The 15,661-nt window shown below is 33.8% G+C and overlaps 1 protein-coding gene across 19 annotated transcripts in view; it reads left to right on the top strand.

Moving 5' to 3' along the window:
• LOC145247280 (suppressor of lurcher protein 1-like) overlaps window positions 1–15,661 on the top strand; it is a 1,714,203-nt gene that overhangs the window by 1,602,573 nt on the left and 95,969 nt on the right. For all 19 annotated transcript variants that reach the window (XM_080108885.1, XM_080108889.1, XM_080108891.1 and 16 more), the window contains one exon: window positions 8,011–8,206. In XM_080108885.1, the coding sequence (XP_079965011.1) occupies window positions 8,011–8,206 (196 nt within the window). The remainder of the gene's footprint in view (window positions 1–8,010; window positions 8,207–15,661) is intronic.

A 15,661-nucleotide genomic window follows, 5' to 3' on the forward strand; every position in this document is an offset into this window, starting at 1 on the left:
CTCTACTCTGCTATGATGTGATGAAAAGCAGAATTCCATACACTTCGCATTTTATCTGCACATACTGATTTTATTTTAGTTTTTCGCATCATCATCATCATCATCATCATCATCATCTGTTTGATGGAATTTTCACATGCTGACATGCGTTGATGGGCTTTTAGAAATTTACTTCCAAACTTACCTCTGGTCAGATTTTTCGAAGCCATTTTCTTTATTGAGACAAGATCTCCATCATCCAGGAACCAGTATTTTTAAGATGATGGCGACCAATATTTTTAGATGATAGGAACCAGTATTTTTAAGATGATGGCGACCAATGTTTTTAGATGATAGGAACCAGTGTTTTAAAGATGATGCCGACCAATGTTTTTAGATGATAGGAACCAGTATTTTTAAGATGATGGCGACCAATGTTTTTAGATGATAGGAACAAGTATTTTTAAGATGATGGGGACCAATGTTTTTAGATGATAGGAACTAGTATTTTTAAGATGATGGCGACCAATGTTTTTAGATGATAGGAACCAGTATTTTTAAGATGATGGCGACCAATGTTTTTAGATGATAGGAACTAGTATTTTTAAGATGATGGGGACCAATGTTTTTAGATGATAGGAACTAGTATTTTTAAGATGATGGCGACCAATGTTTTTAGATGATAGGAACTAGTATTTTTAAGATGATGGCGACCAATGTTTTTAGATGATAGGAACCAGTATTTTTAAGATGATGGCGACCAATGTTTTTACATGATAGGAACTAGTATTTTTAAGATGATGGGGACCAATGTTTTTAGATGATAGGAACTAGTATTTTTAAGATGATGGGGACCAATGTTTTTAGATGATAGGAACTAGTATTTTTAAGATGATGGGGACTAGTGTTTTAAAGATTGCAAAATAATATCTCTTCCACTTTGGCTAATGGTGCCATGATGTATATGCCAATTTTTTTATTGCTAATATTTCTGCTAATCTTTTTTCATCACACTTATAATGTTAAATTGATAACCAGTAGTCGTACTCATAATTACAACCCAGTCTACTATAAATGGCTGTAATTCAATTTGGTATTCTGAATAAAACTAGTGGAACACTGCTAGACTGAGCTTCAATCTATAATGCCCTCCTGCCCAACATTCACAATAAATACTCATCTCGTTACAACAGCTGTTAACAATTTCACTTTCTGCGTCTAAAACTAAACGAAAATTCCATAAGCAAAGTTCTTTTGCCTAAAACTCTGTCTGTAGAACACAATATCATGGAACTGCATCCTGGCTGATTGTATCATGGTCGTTTTCAAATGTAATGCAAATACCTTCTTGTATGCTGTCCTCTCAAATAATTAAACGCTATACAAGTTTCACTATTACCGATCATCACAGAATTTTCTAACAGTTTGCCAGACACTCATTAGCACTTATCCTCTAATGGACTTTATGCCTTGAGAAGTGGAAACCATCTCCTAGTAAATAAAAGTACACACACAAAAAAAAACGATTTCAAAATGGATACCCACAGACTGAGAACGTGCATAAATGTTAACCTGTACGTGTGTAGAACAATAGCATCATGACCAGAATTTCTTTGCTGACGATCAAATTTTGGCGGACATTTTGATTCGAGTTTTCTCCTTCCGGAAGACACTTCTGGAAAATTCCAAGTTGTTTTCTTGTGCTACATTTTTTTTTTCTTTGATCAATTTGATCTCATGCAATGCCGAAACCCAATTTCAGTCTTATTGATCGAACGTTCTTTTTGGAAAATATTCGCCAGTATCATTTTTAGTTTATTTTATATGAATGACAACACTAGTTTTAGTAGAACATTTTCTTTCTCTTAGTTGGTAGCATTTTTTTTGGAGTTAATATTATTGTGTTCACTGACAAAAGTCTACATAAAACGTCTCACTTCAGAATTACGATGAATAAACGAATGTATTTTTTGTAATTTTAATTTAATAGTATCTCTTTTTAGAGCCAATATAATTGTTAGGACAATTGTGTTCACTGACAAAAGTCGACAAGTAATATCTCACCTCAGAATAAAAATGCATAAAGCGCCATATTTTTGTAATTTCTATAAGGTTGATATATCTTTACAAAGCCACCATTCGCCCATGCTTGGAGTATTGTTGGCACATTTGGGCTGGTGCATCTACGACTAGTCTGTCGTTCTTAGACAAGGTCCACAAAACAATCTAAAATGTAATAGGTCACACACTATCAACCAAGCGCCAACCTCTGCCTTATCGCCACACTGTTGCATCCCTCTCTCTCTCTCTGTTTTACATATACTTTCTTGGAATATGCTTTGATGAAGTCAGAATTAGTGCCATCTCGCTGTACATACTCATGATTAACTCGACAAACAGCAAAATCCTACTCTTTCAGTGTGAAGGTTCTTAGATATTGGAAAGATTTTTACTCTAATAGTTTCTTCCTTCGGACTTCTAGACAGTGAAATTCCCTCCCTGTTTTCTGCTTCTCTGACTGTGCTGACCTGCAAAATTTTAGAAATAATGTAAACAGACATCTCAACTCAGCACAGTCTTCTGGTTGTCATTACCGGTCTCATAAGGGGTGAAAATAAGTTAAAAAAAAAAAAAAAAAAAGATTTGAATTATATTAAGTTAAACTACCACGAAAAAATTGCTTTCATTTTGAGACTGTTTATTTGTGTGAGTTTACGGTGGTTTTGATTTGATTAAAATCAGAGTAAAATAATTTAAAAACAGATTACTTCATAAAAGGTGACCCATTTCCGTAACATATGCCACTATTCTAATCGCTAATGAAATTCACAATCCTGCAAAAGTTTGAATGTAATGCAAAGAGACATCTCGCAGCTCAACTCTATGAAAATCACTCTTAGGCAAGGCATGAAGCCACTTGGTGTAAAAGGATAAGAAAAAAATACCACTTCAAGATCAAAACCTAATCTATGATGAATGTTAGATGGATAGATCCCGACCCAGAAAAACAGAAAATCTTCCTCCTTTGTCACAAACATCGCTAATGGCATGTGAGAACTAAAGGACAAAATAAGGGAAGCGAGAGTTTTGAGGTTACTGAAAGTAAACCCAAGGTTCGCTTTATACAGTCTTATGTTGCATAAAGATTTCTGAGTTTGCATCTGAAGAAGATCCGAGGTTACATCGGCCGAAAAGGTCTGTATATAACAACCAAAATTCGGATAGTAATCTGAATAATAACGTTTAACTATCAAAGTCCGTGTCCCCCTTGTTTTGCTGGTGGCTTTATGCCAACGCCTTTGCTGCAAAATTATTTTGAATAAATATCCGGCTATTTTTATCTTCCTGTTTATCAATAAATAGGCCAAATTCTCAATGACTGCTTGCTGGCTAGCATAAATAATGAGAAGAGAAATGGCTCTTAAAATGCTAATTTTTTATCTCATGTTCTCGTTAAAATATTTTCTTTGTCAATGTATTTTCGATATATATATATATATAATTTAGGAGCGAGGGGTGGAGTAAAAGCAATTACTACTGCTTTTACCATTCTTTCATGGCACAATATTTCCTCTTGGAATTCAAAAATTCGCTTCAATCTGCATTTATTATATTCTTCTCTATTCTACTGACATTTGTTGTTGGTTTGTTTGTTTCTTGTTATCTTTGCAATATTTGCCAGATTTTAATTCTTTTTTGAAAATCTTTTTTAAAATTGACAAAAGAAAATTTTTTTTTAAATTTACAAAAGAAATAAATCTTCAATTTTTAACGTCTATTTTCGATTTAGTTGATTTTTTTGGTGGAAATCTGATAATAGTGTTCTTAGCAATTCCGTTTTGTTTAAATTATCACAAGTGCCAGCAACCATGTGGACATTCAGGATGGCCCATTTGAAAGTAGTCTGAAGACAAGTCCTCTTCTTTTTTGCTAGGGAGGCACCATTTATCATAGCCCAAAAGGCACTTAAGTATAATGATTAATGAGTGTCAGTTGACCAAAAAAACAACACTGTGATGACCAATAATGGTGGAACATATTCACGTTAGACTTTTAAGCGACCATGGTATAATCAGCTGAGAAGCAGCCCTGCAGTATTGTGTTCCACACACGGGCAGTTCTAGGAAAGAAATTCAGCTCATGGAATTTAGTTTTAGACACAGACAGATAAAAAAAATTGTTAACAGCTGTAGTCGGACGAGGGTCTGCTGTGAATGCTTTATAGTGGGGGGGTAGAGGGAGCAATAGATAGAAGCTCACTTAAGCAACTGCTGCTGGCTATGTAAAAAAATAAACTAAGGACCCCAAAGGGTCACGCGCTTTAATGGTACCACTTCCATCTTCATAGCTCTTCAACTTTCTGAGTTAAAAAAATAGGAGGCTTTACTTTAGGAATGACACTTGTACATAGGGAAACTTATTTATTCCCCACATTTTTTTTTTTTGCATTTTCACCCGAAACGAAGCACAGTTCCACTTTGATGTAGGAGTCTACTATCTAGAACATAATTTGCAGGGATACTATATAGGGAGTTGAGCAGCAAGATGTCTGTTTGTAGGTATTTAATTCTCCCCCATTGCAAGAACTTCGATACCAGGGTCGGACAGTGGAATTGAGAAGTCAGTGCCCCCAAGGAGGGGCACTGACTTACAAAAAGTGCCTGGGCAGCCCTATCGGCATTCCCTAGTGAAGGCGCTTCAGGTGATTAGCAATGAACTAACTCCTTCTCAAAAAGAGAAGGCAAGGCCTGCGAGGGTGGACCTCCTAGAACTGCACAGAACTTTACTCCCACCGCCAAACCAAAAGGAACCGGATCAAAATCAAAAGGAACAGGAGTGATCTAATCTCTGGTTATTTGTGGGATCCAGGATAAAAATCTTGTGCCAGGACGTCTGTTTGTAAGTCTACAAATTTTTATTGCAATGTATTATTACTTTGACTAAAACAGGTCGATAAGTGAGGCATGGAGTGAAGCTTATTTGTACCAAATATGGTTGCCTTGTAGAAAGGATTTGTTAATGTTCTTTTATTTATCTCTCTTTCTTAAGATACAAGGGCAAGTGTGAGTTTGATGAAGGTGTTTCTGTGGAATGAATGGGATTCGAACTTGGAGTATCCAGGTTATTAGTCTGCACCATTAACTACTTCGTCATCTTCACCCTTAATGTTATTACCGTTCTTATAAGAGGTATTAAGGTTCACTCATACCCTGTAGTTTTTTTTTTATTATTGCATTTTCACCCCAAATAAAGCATAGTGCCACTTTGATGTAGGGGGCTACTATCTGGTACTTAAATTGCAGGGATATTATGTAGGGAGTTGAGCAGCAAGATGCATGTTTACATTACATTTAAACTTCTGCATGTCAGTGCAGTCAGGAAAGCAGGAACCCAGAAGGGAATTCTAAAGTCTAGCAGTTCTGGGGAAGAAAATATTAGAGTAGAAGGTTTTCTAGCATCTGGAGATCTCTACTGTGTAGGGGTAGGATTTTGCTGTTTGTCAGGTATGTCAAGGGTATTTATGTCGAGGGGGTACAAGGGCTTGTAGTTCTTCAGAGCATCTACCATTAAAATACTCGTAAAACAGGTAGTTTACTTTTTATTTTAAAAAATGTCTTTTTGATGATGAAATTAAAAGGCTCTGTTCTGGGCAGCAAAGGTTATAGAGAAGAATGGGAACTGCCTTGGAGGCATGCATTCAGTTTTAAGAAACTCATGTAAAGAGTGCTTATGCAAGGATTCTATTGTGAAGTAACGGTTGTGCAATGCCAATCACAGCTCTTCTGAATTGGCATTGCTTTAATAATAATGGCAAGGATATGTTTAAGATAACTAGAAACAATGCCGGGAAAAGAAGAGAGCTATCTTACATACAGCATCTGGTATTCCCATATGATACTGACCAGACTCAACGTTGCTAAACTTTAGTGACTTAACAGGAACTGGTGTTTGTATTATTTGGATTATTCTGACTTGTGTTCTCATCTTGAGTATTATTTTCACAACGTTTCGGTTGATGTCCCCTCCAACCTTCTTCAGGGTTATCTTGTCAAACTCAGGAATATTCCTGTCAGACTCGGGGGATCTGCATTGAATTTTAAACGAAACCCTTTATTTAATGCACAGGATGAGCATGCTCTTATTCCGTTAGCCGTGACCGGGTAGAAGTCCTAAGTAATTTAGCAATTGTATTTTGGAGTATCGCCGACACTGAGGATTGAACATACAACCTTCAGAAGAGTGTAACTTACAACTGTTGAACCAGTGGCAATGTCACAAATTACATTAGTGATTAAATAAATTTCACAGTGTTTCTTTTTTTTATTGAGCCATCAAAATTGATGAGAATTGTCATTAAAACTTGATGTGTGAATCTCTTCACGCATGTTTGTTTTTTCCCAATGAATGTCTTCCTCTTGAAAAAGCAGCTGAATGCTTTCAACTCATTGAGATATTTGAAATCATCTATGAATCTTCTAAAAAAAAAAATTATTTCATCTCTTTCCACCCCTCTCCCCTTTTCACGCACCCCCCCTGTTTTCCCATTCACATATGTACATCAATAAAACCCAATACTGCACACCAAATAAATAGACTTGAACAGACAAGGCAATAAAAATAAAGTGCGTTACATTTTTTGTGTTTAATGGCTACATAAATCTGAAATTTACATTTTCAGGTTTTGCTTTTTATAAAAAAAGTTTTCATTTTCTTTTTTTGATTGCAAACTCGATTAAAGCACTAGTTTCATGGTTTTTCCCTTTGACAGTTTCTGACATACAAATTAATAACATCATTATTCAAACGTTAAGCTAAACTATATATATATTTTTTTAGATTTGCAGTTCATTGCAATGTTATTCACGTGTTAAGCTATTTTACGTTACTAATGAGTCATCATTTATTAAGACCAAAGCCACTCGAGCATAAGGGTTTCTGACATACAAGTTTCACCCATAAAAGACAAGAGTTGACACACGCACAAAAAAAGTGACTCTTCCATTTTTACCAGACATATTGATTATGGGATGTGAGAACAAAATAAGAGGGCAGCTAGAGTTACAAAGCTACTGTGAGAAAAGATCCATTCTCTACTTAATCCATGAAAATATATTATTTCAGGCATTAAACTATTTAATATATTTGGAGTTCAGTTAGTGTAGTTGAACCATGAAAAGGTTTGCAGTTCGTTGTATCGCAATTCAGCCATTAAAATATTATATAGCTTGCAGCTCATTGTTGTATAATTCAACCATTGAAATAATATAAAGCCTTGCAGTTAATTATAGTATAATTCAACCATTAAAATAATATAAACCCTTGCAGTTCATTGAAGTGTCATTCAGTAATCAAAATATAATATAGCTTTGCAGTTCATTCTAGTATAATTCAGCCATTAATATATTATATAGCTTGCAGTTCATTGTAGTGTAATTCAACCATTAAAATAATATAAGGCCTTGCAGTTTATTGTAGTGTAATTAAGCCATCAAAATATTATAAACCCTTGCAGTTCATTGAAGTGTCATTCAGTAATGAAAATATGATATGGCTTTGCAGTTCATTATAGTGTAATTCAGCCATTAAAATATTATATAGCTTTGCAGTTTATCATAGTACAATTAAGCTATTAAAATCTTATATAACTTTTCTGTTTACTGAGAAATCATTGATGATTTAAAATATTATATTCCTTTGGAATTCAGTTCATTGTATTGTTATTCAGTCACTTAGCAATTTTGCATGTTAGCAGTTCATTAGTTTAGTTCAATCATTAAAATATTACATAGCATTGCAGTTCATTGCAGTGCTATTTGGTAAATAAACTATTCAACTTCAATTTCTAATACCATGAGCAATTTTTTTTAACAATGTCTCATTAAAATATATACATAGTCTACCGCAAACAATCGACTATTTGCTGGTGACATGTCAACATAATAAATAGGATTCAGACGTTCAATGGTATTTTACTTATTTTCCTTGTTTTTGTCTACATTATAATTAACCAATATTTCTATCTCTTTGCAGCTACTAACTGCAACCGGCATATTAGCAGCGCTGACGGCAAGAATGGTACAATAACGAGTCCAAACTACCCAAATCCATACCCTGGGGATATTACATGTCGCTTCTCATTTGAGGGCTCTGGTCCGGAGAGGGTACAGCTTCGATTTACACACATGGATCTGTACTTTCCTGGTGGTAATGCTGCAGATCCACACGAGTGAGTAAAAACAATTGATTTATTTACTAAATAAGAAAATCAGTTTAAAAAAAAAAGTATGTATATAATTCTACAAATTCCAAATATTAAGTTTTCTCAGTTGGTCATTTATTACTATTGAAAAAAGTATCCATTATAGTATAGTTTCATACTGTGTCTAAGAAGTCTACAAAATTATGTTATTGCTGCATATTTAGTCACGTACTCATCAGATTTTTACATTAAAAACAACTCATAAAAACACATGGTCCATGTAATCAACACGCTCTGATGGTCCTTCTCAAGTGCTATCTGCAAAAGTTTGGTGGGTGGGGGAAATCTATGAATGAAGCTCGAATTGTTAAGTTGGGTTATCTCCCATTGTCTATAGATGAGAAAAAGTTTGTTTGGAGTGATCTCCTCTTTGCTGTTGTTAGTCTCTGAGATGAGGCAGTTGAATTATTTCCCCTTATCTATAGATAGAGTTAGGTTGTTTGGAGCGTCTGCTCTTGGCTGTTGGTGTAGCAGAAGTGAGTTTAAAGGAGGGACATAAACGAGCACTGAGTGTTTCTGTAGAACGAACTTCATTCGAACTTGGAAAAATGCAAACAACATTAACCTATGCGGGTTTAACCGGTTTCGTCCAAAGGAGGAAGTTCCATGAGAGTATGAAATTCATAAGCGGTCTCGAGTTGTATGTTTATCTCTTTTAAGGGAGATGACGACGTTAGTTTTTTGTAACTCTTGCAGGAAGGTCTGAACGTCCTCCTACATACAGCGCCTGAAATTCCCAAATTGGTTATCCCTCTGGTACTAACAAGATTCAATATTGCTTAACTGATGATCTACTGAGAGCCGTTGTGTCAACATCATTATACCCTAACTTGGAAGACCCAGGTTATTAGCCCGTGTCGTTAACCACTTAGCCGCCATCACTCAAAACTATACACTGATAGTTTATGTTGAACATACCCGGACAATGCTGGGTAAATCTGCTAGTTACGTTTGAAATTCGAGTTATTCTTCGCTGCATGCTTTCCCTAATATCTAAAGTTTCTATGACAGTGGTAGTAGCGTTTATTTAACTTTCTATTTTTTTCTAAAACAAAAAAAATCAACTCGTTTGTATCTGCTGTCCTCTTTTATTAATTCCATATTTTTAAAACATCAAAAACGAAAACCGAATTTTTATTTCTTATTCCATTCATCTACTACATAACCTTATGGCAGTGCATTCAAATCAGGCCAATAATTTAGTTGTGCATTCAAAGAGGATTTTCTTAGAGCTTATATATGTGTATATAAAATGCATATATATATATATATATATATATATATATATATATATATATATATATATATAAACAAACTCTGTGTGTATGGAAAATGCAAGTCAGTGGTATTTTATTTTTAGAGTATTTTGACATGGATATCAAATGCGTATAGAAACATTAAACCAAAAATAGAGAAATGCTTGTTATATGAGATGAGCTTTGGCATTTCCAAGATAAGGTCTTTTAAGTTCTCGGTTTCGCATTTCACATTACCTTTCTTTCATGTGGATCAGGAAAATTGGATTTGGCCAAAGTACAATCAGATAAGAAAATGTCACGTAGATATGTATTGAATAAATATTACATATAGCAGAATCGTTATTTTTTTGTGCACATATATATATATATATATATATATATATATATATATATATATATGCACAAAAAAAAAATATATATATATATATATACATTAGTGATGGGATGATTCCAAAATTTTTCCCGATTCCGATCCAATTATCGATTCTGTTCTAAATTTCCGATTCCGATTCTGATTCTTTTAATATTTATAAATATTTAATTATAGGTTTGTTGTTTCCTTTTTGTAAATTTTAAAATTATTACATAAACACTCAGGTAATTTCCAGATATATTTTTGGCCAAAGTACAATAAGATAAGAAAATATCACGTAGATCTGTATTGAATAAATATTTCATATAGCAGAATCTTTATTTTCTTTGTGTGTTTATATATATATATATATATATATGTATATATATATATATATATATATATATATATATATATATATATATATATATATATATATATATATATACATATATATATATTAGTGCTGGGATGATTCAAAAATTTTGCCCGATTCCGATCCAATTATCGATTCTGTTTTAAAATTTCTGATTCCGATTCGATTCCCGATTCCGATTCTTTTAATATTTATAACTATTTAATTAGAGATTTGTTGTTTTCTTTTTGTAAATTTTAAAATTATTACATAAACACTCGGGTAATTTCCAGATATATTTTTCTGAAACGTTTTCCTTGTAATGTATTGCAAATTGATTTTGATTTTAAACAAAGCCAAATTGTATCAGTTCGTCGTTAGTGTACAACATGCTACTTGAAAGTAGAATGAGAAAACAATGTAAGAACAAAATATTAACAATGCCCCGCTTTGTTTCGAACGAATTTCTAAATAATAATATTGCTATTTAGAAAACCATTTTTAACATGGAGAGGGCGTTGGGCTTCGCTAATTACTATGTGTCTTCCTTCTATGAATGTTTAAATTTTATTTTAATTATATAAATTTGGTGGATTATTAAATTGATTTGCTTTGCTGTAAAAAAAGGAAACGAGATGAAAATAATAACTAGCGGGACCTGTGGAAATTCTGCAAGGTACTCATTCATATGTAATATATTCATGTTGTTAATCATGGCGTAAATAGAGATGCTCTGATATTATTATAACTCTTGGTAAAATTGCAAAAATATTTAGCTAAGCTAGCAGGGGCACTCGGCATAATCCGGTCGTAAAGTATGCTTAAATATGATATTTTAATTCTTGCAGATTTCCTATATATTATTATAGAGTTAAAGTTCTATCGATTTTTATATATAAAAATATATTGATGTTCGTAGTCATGGCGTAAATAGAGATGCTCTGATATTATTGTAACTCTTGTTAAAACTGCAAAAGCATTTATTTAAACTAGCAGGGACGCCCGGCGTAGCCAGGTCGTAAAATATGCTTAAATATGATATTTTAATTCTTGCAGATTCCGTAGATATTATTGTAGAGTTAATATTCTATCGATTTTTATATATTATAAAGTTGCGATTTCAAAAATAAAAAATATATCCATATGACTTGGGTGCATTAGTTTGAATCAAAACCGAAATAAAAACTTATGAAAAAAAAAAAAAAATATATATATATATATATATATATATATATATATATATATATATATATATATAACTTCAGTTCCTTCAGCCATAATCGAAACCAAAACTTATGAAGAATTCTAGATTAAATTATTTATTTAAAAAAAAATAGATTACTGGAGTGCCATTAGGTATAATCGAAACCGAAACCAAAACTTAAAGAATTTTTGATAAAATTATTTATAAAAAAAATAAATGACTTAAGTGCCATCAGCTATAATCGAAATCGAAACCAAAACTTGTGAAGAATTCTTGGTAAAATTATATATGACAAGAAATGGAAGCAATTAAACGATCCGGATGTAAACGTAACACAGAAAATAACACACACGCTATCGTATTAATATATAGAATAACGTTTTAAATCACAGTTTGTTGATTTTTAAGAGGGGGATGCGCAAGGTTTTTGAGCAATAACTTACTGACGTTGATGCGGTTCGTATCATTGAATTGAGGCCTATTAATTCTTTATACAAGTGTCAATAATCTATAATTACGGAATTTTCACTCTAACACACCATTTCCAATTTGATCACAAAAGTTGAATCTGGTCAGTACCAGATGTGTGACCATTTGGAAATACGATGGGTTGTATGCAGGAGGACGTCAAGATCTCCATGCAAAAACCTAACGCCACCATCTAATTTTTACTGGAATAAACATGTGCATCGGATTGCTTGTGTATTTGAAACTTCCTAGGGTAAGTGACGTATCGGTAATAATCTATAACTTACTGAAACTGGTGTAGTTCATATAAACTAAAATAAAAGCAAATCCCTCTTTCTACTGTTATTTAAAATGAAGTGTGTAGGTGAGTTCGTTCGCTATGGTCTCAAAAACGGCTGGACTAATTTTTATGAAATTTTACGCAAATGTACTTTATGTGCCTGGCAGTGTTCCTAGATCTGTTTTCTATCAGAATGTCTTTGATAAGCATCGATAATCGATAATTGGAAAAAGCAGATTACAGAAGGAACAAGTGATTTTGGGAAGAGTTAACACCTTCCAAACATCACAAGCGCATTTGAGAGGTTTTAACACACAAGCTGAAAGGCTTGACACATAAAATCAACAGTAGGTTCTTTAATATGACTCGTCCGAAATAAATGTTTCTGTTTAAAGCACAATTGCATCATGATACTTGACTTTTACATTTAAAACTTTAATTCAATATATTTTCACAGCACAAGCAATAAGGCCAGGCACATAAAATCAATAGTAGGTTCTGGGATATAACAGGGGAGCATTCGAAATGAATGTTTCTCTTTAGAGCATAATTGAAGCAGGATACTTGACTTTTGTATTTTAAAATTTGATTCAAGCCATTATATAAAATAATTTTATAAAATTAACAGTAGACACTCTAGTACAATGTAAACTACAATGTATTGTAGACTAAGTAAGTGCGAGGAGGTATTTGAAGCTTCTTCCCAGTGCACCGCGATGTGTCCCCAACTAGAGCAGGTAACCAATCGATTGGATTGAAAAATGGGCGATCTCACCGATTTCGATGACATGGGAGTATACAACATTTTTTGATCATCATGCAATCCCGGGCAATGTCGAGTCTCCCTGCTAGTTTGAATTCATGAAAATAACGTGAAAAAAATCGGTGGTAGAAATAAAACGCCATATTTTTTTTAAATTTTATATTTCCTGCATAATTAATAATATTTTGGTCACAAGAGATTAATCCCAGCCACTTCAGTGAGAAATCACACAAATGAATGCAGAGTTAGATTTGATTGCAGAAAATCTTAAACCAAAAGAAACAAAACATTAAAAAAAAAAAAGTTTTTTATTAATGAATATTTTCCACATCAACATGCCATTAATTAGACGTGGTTGTTTGAATTTGTTAAAAGATGAAGGAATTAAAAAAAAAAAAAAATCCGAATCATTTCAATAAAAATCAACTTTGAACTATTGTGTATTTCGCGATATTAGATCTTATAACATTTGTATAGAAAGAAATTTTACATTTTCAAAAACTAAAATTCTAATACTGCAGCGACTAATTTGAATCCGAAAACTATTTTCTCTTTGACGCACACGCGTTGCTCTATTGTCCAATGCATTGAAAAACAGGAAAACTTTGAAATAATAAAATTTAAAAAAAAATTATGACAACTTTGTATTTGGTTTCCACCTTAACATTTTCCTTTTAAAATGACGACTGTTCTAGGTTTCGGGTAGTCTGAAAACGAATATCGCATTAAAATTTACCACAAATAAGTAGTTTTCCGGATATTAAGCAATGTAATTATTTATATTAAAAGTGGTGGGCATTGTTGTACGTGCAATGAGAATAAAAACACTCGTCTAGCCAAAACCACTATCAATAATTTCCCCCACTCTTTATTTGTGCCTAAACCTAAACGTAGATTCCATGAACTAAGCTTCTTTCTTAGTGTTATATATTGGTGGTATGAAGATGACGTATATTCTGTATTGTTGTTGTTCGTTTAGGGAGAGTCTTAGTGAGATATCTAGAGACAGGTTACACACTTCTATAGGAGCACCAAGCCTGTAATTTAACTATAAGAGATGTTTGAATATCTCGATAGATAGACTGAGAGATAGTGTTTGACATTTATACATATATGTTTGTTGTAAATCGTCTAGTGATTGGAATGACCGCTGTTCATTTATCAATGAATAACGAGACACTTTGTTATAAACAACTTGGTTTATTTAACAAACATTCATATATACACAATACGGTGGTGGAGGAGGAGGTGGTGGAGAGAGGTGTAGGTTGCGAACGTGACAGGCAGTTCCTCGTCTCTCGTTCCCCGTCTCCGCGTCTCTCTGCCTTGTTTTTGTTTACCATCTCACTTTTATGGACTTTCGACCTGGTAACCCATAAACCAATTGACGTCATTGACCCATGTTTTGACTAGCCCGGCGTTTGCTTTTTGTCTTACCTGCGACCGAATTACGTCATCTCCAGGTCATCCCATTCCCGGTTTCATTTTTGTCAGCCAGGATTTAAGTTCATTCGAACCTTGCTCTATACAACGGCCTGACCCATAAAACGACTTGCGTCATAGGACCAAGTCATCCAATTCCTAGGTTCAATTTTTGTTGGCCCGGATTTTGAATTCATTCGCACTTTACCTCTCCATAACACTAGTACTATACACCTGTGGAACTCTGTCCCGTTTGCCTGCTTTCCAGCTGACTATAATTTGATTGTGTACAAGTCCAACGTAAACAAGTTCTTGATGAACCGTCCCCCTAAGTAATCCAATTTACAAAATTTCCACTACTTACGATTACTATGCTATAATCCCATTGACTACTGTACACCTGTTAACCCTGATCCTCGAGTGGCCTCCGGGCCGTGATTAGTGATGACTCTTATGTAAAAAAAACAACTAAAAAATATCTTTAAAAGGTAAATTTAGAAACATTAATATTTTGACTTCTGTAACTCCTTCTCTACAACCTCTTTCGCACAGACATGATGTTGCTCGTCTCAGTCTTTGTAATAAAAACTATTATGGTATGTTTTCTTCAGAATTGTCTGATCTATTCCCTGCTTCTTTTGTTTCAGCTCGTTTGACTCGTTGATCTAGTAGTCTCCATCAATTTGCTGTTTTTGATACCTCATTATAATACAGCTTCTTATTCCAGTAGCTTCTGCAATGTTGCAGAACTTTCTTCTTGCTGACTGTCTTCCTCCTACTTACAGCCTTGGCCTTTTCAAGACTAGCACTAATAGGTATCTCCTACTTTTGTGATAATCATTTTTTTATTTTTATTAGAGCGTTATATCGAGTTGCTTCATACCTCGTCTGGAGCGATTTTCATAGAAAACAAGTGAAGCATGCATGGTCCTCCGTGAGTGCACGGTGAACGAGGCATAAAAAAATAACTAAGTTCAGCATTGGCCCACCCGCCCCCTCCCCCCAATTTAGCCCCAAAAGTTTCTAGGGTACGTCAAATCCTGGTGAAAATGAACAAACGGTGCAGTTTTAGGCGTTAACATATGTAAATTTGAATTCTGCACCATGCAAAAAAAAAAAATACTAAGTCCATCATTTGCCCTCCCCCACACACCCATTTAGTCCCAAAAGACTCCAAGGCCTTAACACATTTAAATTTGAGTTCAGCACCATGCAAAACTGCTAAATAGACATACACAGGGAATTTTGGACAAATATAGTAAAATAGTCCCAAAAGTGGAGTGTTTTTATTAGCGCTAAAAGAGCCCCTGGGACAAACC

This window comes from Euprymna scolopes, chromosome 25, assembly GCF_053919585.1.
Source record: "Euprymna scolopes isolate OS-2025 chromosome 25, ASM5391958v1, whole genome shotgun sequence".
Classification (NCBI taxonomy): domain Eukaryota; kingdom Metazoa; phylum Mollusca; class Cephalopoda; order Sepiida; family Sepiolidae; genus Euprymna; species Euprymna scolopes.